Source organism: Pantherophis guttatus, chromosome 4 (assembly GCF_059756535.1).
Source record: "Pantherophis guttatus breed Tessera chromosome 4, ASM5975653v1, whole genome shotgun sequence".
In the NCBI taxonomy this organism is placed as follows: Eukaryota; Metazoa; Chordata; class Lepidosauria; order Squamata; family Colubridae; genus Pantherophis; species Pantherophis guttatus.
In genome coordinates this window covers 11,982,534-11,986,231 of record NC_142066.1, presented here as the reverse complement: position 1 = coordinate 11,986,231, position 3,698 = coordinate 11,982,534, and the positions used below count along the sequence as shown (strand labels likewise).

Sequence of the window (3,698 nt, the reverse complement as noted above, 5' to 3'; positions counted from 1 at the left end):
ATGGGCTTCATCATGCTCTGGGTTTCCCAGGCCTGCTGGCAAAACGAGGTCTTCAGCACCTTCTGGAAGAGTGTTAGAGTGGGGGCCATTCTAATCTCTCGGAGAATGATGTTCCAGAGAAGGGAGCCAACATGGAGAAGTCCCTTCATCTAGATCCCACCAGGTGTACCTCTCTCGGGGATGGGATCCGCAACATTCCCTGCCTCCCTGATCTGATGGGTCGGGTAGATGTGACCGGTAAGAGACAGTCCCTCAGATCACCTGGCCCCAAGCCATGAAGGACTTTATTTTTTTATTTTTTATTTATTTTTAATTTGATTTATATGCCGCCCTTCTCCGGAGACTCAGGGCGGCTTACAATGCGTTAAGCAATAGCCTTCATACTTTTGTATATTTATACAAAGTCAGCTTATTGCCCCCACAACTGGGTCCTCATTTCACCTACCTTAGAAAGGATGGAAGGCTGAGTCAACCTTGAGCCTTTAAAGGTGACAACCAACACCTTGAATTGCACCCGGAAACAAATCGTTAACCAATGGAGCTCCCGCAGGAGAGGTCTCACATGTGCACACCAGAATCTGCATAAAACCATGCGGGCTGCTGCATTAGTAACTTAACTGCAGTGATTCATTTAACAACCGTGTCAAGAAAGAGAGTAATGTGGGGCAAACCTCACTTAACAATTGTCTCAACAACAAAATGGTTGGACTCACATTGTGGTCATAAGTCATGGACTACCTGTACTACAAACTCTAAAAACAAATGGTGTTTTTAAGACTGAAATTATTGCCAGTTGAATTCTGAGTGTGTCACTCAAACTGTCACCGATGCCACCATTTTCTAAATTTCATCTCATTCCTACTACATGTGAGAGTCCTGGAACTATTGTTCCAATCATGGTCTCAATTTAAGGTCCCTTTCTTTTTACGTATTGCATTCTGGATGGCTTTTTTGACTTCGGCGTTCCGAATTGTGTATATGAAAGGATTCAGCATTGGGGTAAGAGTGGTGTTCAAGACCGCCACAGTCCTTGTCAGGTGGTCTGAGGACTGGACATTGGGCCTCACGTACATGAAGACAAGAGCTCCATACAATATGGACACCACCACCAGGTGTGATGTGCAGGTGGAGAAGGCCTTCTTCCGCCCTACGGCGGAGGGAATGCGCAGGATGGTGGCAATAATGAAAACGTAGGACAGAATCATGAGAAGCAAGGTCATAATCACGATTACAAAGGCAACAGTAAACAGTCTGAGAGACTCAATGAAATGGGTGTCCGCACAGGCAAGGCTCAACAGGGGACCGATATCGCAGAAAAAACTGTCAATGACATTGGACCCGCAGAACGGCAATCTCCAAACCATAAAATAATGAAAAAAGATAATCACAAAGGCGGCATACCAGGTGGCCAAAGACATTTGAAGGCACACCTGCTTGGACATCATGATGGGATACTGAAGGGGCTTACAGATGGCCAGATAGCGGTCAAAGGCCATAGCGGTGAGGATGAAAAGCTCCGTAGTACCAAAACAGAAGTGAAAAAATCCTTGAGTGAGGCAACAGTGGAAGCAGATGGTCGTCTTGGTTTGTATAAACGTCTGTAGCAATTTGGGTACCACAGTGGAGGTATAGCAGATCTCCAGGAAAGCAAGGTTGCTCAGGAAGATGTACATTGGGGTCTGAAGTCTTGGCTCCATTGCCACAATGATGAGGATGAAGCCATTTCCAAGGATGGTTACAAGGTACATGAACAGACCCACCACAAAGAAGACTCGGTGAAAATCATACAGAAAAGGAATTCCTAATAGGATGAATTCAGTTACTGTGGACATATTCCTAGGCTCCATCGTTTCAAAATTGTCAATGATTTCTCAGTGGTAGCTCTGATAACTTCTAGTATTTCAAGAAAATACAGCTAACGTGTGCATTACATTTACAAATAAAGTTAAGAAACAGAAACAAATGAAGAAAAAAATCCCAGGAAGGAAGGGTGTAGGAAAAATCCCAGAAAGAAGGGTATAGGAAGCACAGTGTATTTAAAATTTCTGAAATCTTCTATTTATCTAAATTTGTCTGTCTGGAAAACTGACTATTATTGTTATAACACCTACACATTTAATGAAAAAAAGGAAATGCATTTTGTCATTTGCAATATATTATGCCAAGAAGTATATGGAAAGTCACTAACGTAATGTCAAAATTCAGGTGCACCACATTAGATTTCAGGGTTTGGACTGATATTTCAGAAGTTACACTGCCCATATTCTTTTTTTCCTGGAATAAAAGAAGAACACATTTCAGCAGAAAAATATCTTACTAAATAAAGGCACTTTTTCAAAAGGCAACTGGATTTTGTTTTGTTTCTCCTTGAAAGTGTTTAGCTTCTCATTCAAGAAGTTTCATCAGTTCCTACTAGATGGCATGGGGAGGATGGTACTATTAGTTCTTCCTTACAGAATTAATCCTTCCATCCCCCGCCCACCCACACCACCATCCAGTCAGAACTGATGAAGCTTCTTGGATGAGAAGCAAAACATCTTCAAGGAAAAACAAAGAAAGTGCAGTTATATCTTTTGAAAAAAGCACCTTTGAATCAACCATGACCTGGTTGACCAAGAATTTCCATAAAGAAAGAAAGATGTTTAATTGGGAAGGCATCAAATAACATTGACATACAGGATTGATAGCTGAAATCTCATATGGGAATAGTCTTAATATGCTCAGATGATGATGGCTAAAAAAGCAAAAGAAAGACTAAAGAAGGTATAGTCATTGAAGTAGAAATATCTTAATTTTATCTGAACAATCAGACAAACTTTTACCGACATCAATCTTATTCTTTGAACCTGGAATGTGCTACTGTAAACCTTCACAACCATCTCAATACTTTTTGAGTGCCAATTAGATTAAATAAATGCAAATAAAATTGTCCAGTCTCCATGTTCACAATTTGTATGCATAAAAGATGGTAGACATTTGTAAGATGATGTGGAAAATTCAAAACATCTGAAACCAGTGACTAAGAAAACAGGCATTCCAAAGACTTGAGAGTTTCTTCATAACAGAATAGCCAGCTTTAAAATTCAAGCAGATTCTCTGTTGGGACAACTCTTTTTTTAGTGATTTCGGTTGTTATTGTTATTATTTGACTGATATGACGGTGATTGGAATTGCCTGGAAACAGGATTTGGGAATTTTGAATCTTGACTTACTGTGGGGGCAATTAATATTAGCTCCAAGTAATCTTTGCTTTTAAATTTAGCCCCTATAATCCCATATTTCATCTTACTTATTTGGAGTGGGGGAGGAGAAGGGGAGAAGGGAGGGAGGGAGGGAGAAAATGATTTGAGCATTAAAGAAGAAGAACTGATAGGACTGTGCAGTGCAAAGGTTAAAAAGAAAACCAAAAGGTGCTTCATTGCATCTTTGGGACTCTGAATGTTGTGCTTCCTTCCTTTGACACAAAGCAGTTGTTTCCTTCTCTGGAATCTTCTTGTCACTACTACCTCCCACACACACACACAATGAGATTCCAGGTAAAGATCCCATTGACTGAAAGAGCTCCAAAGCCAAAACATTCCTAAAATGTTTCTTTAGCAGGTTGCAGTTAGTAACCTATTTTTAAGCTTCCAAAGAGGAACTATTTTCTCTCACTTTTTCAGTTCTGGAGAAGCTTCTTGAATGAGAAGCAAAACATT

The 3,698-nt window shown here is 40.5% G+C and overlaps 1 protein-coding gene across 1 annotated transcript; it reads right to left on the bottom strand.

Moving 5' to 3' along the window:
* Positions 1-737: 737 nt before the first annotated feature.
* Positions 738-1,880, bottom strand: LOC132710087 (olfactory receptor 6X1-like). The gene has a single exon (XM_060685534.2). It carries the CDS (start codon positions 1,845-1,847, stop codon positions 903-905), a length of 945 nt encoding a protein of 314 aa, XP_060541517.2. The 5' UTR covers positions 1,848-1,880; the 3' UTR covers positions 738-902.
* Positions 1,881-3,698: the final 1,818 nt, after the last annotated feature.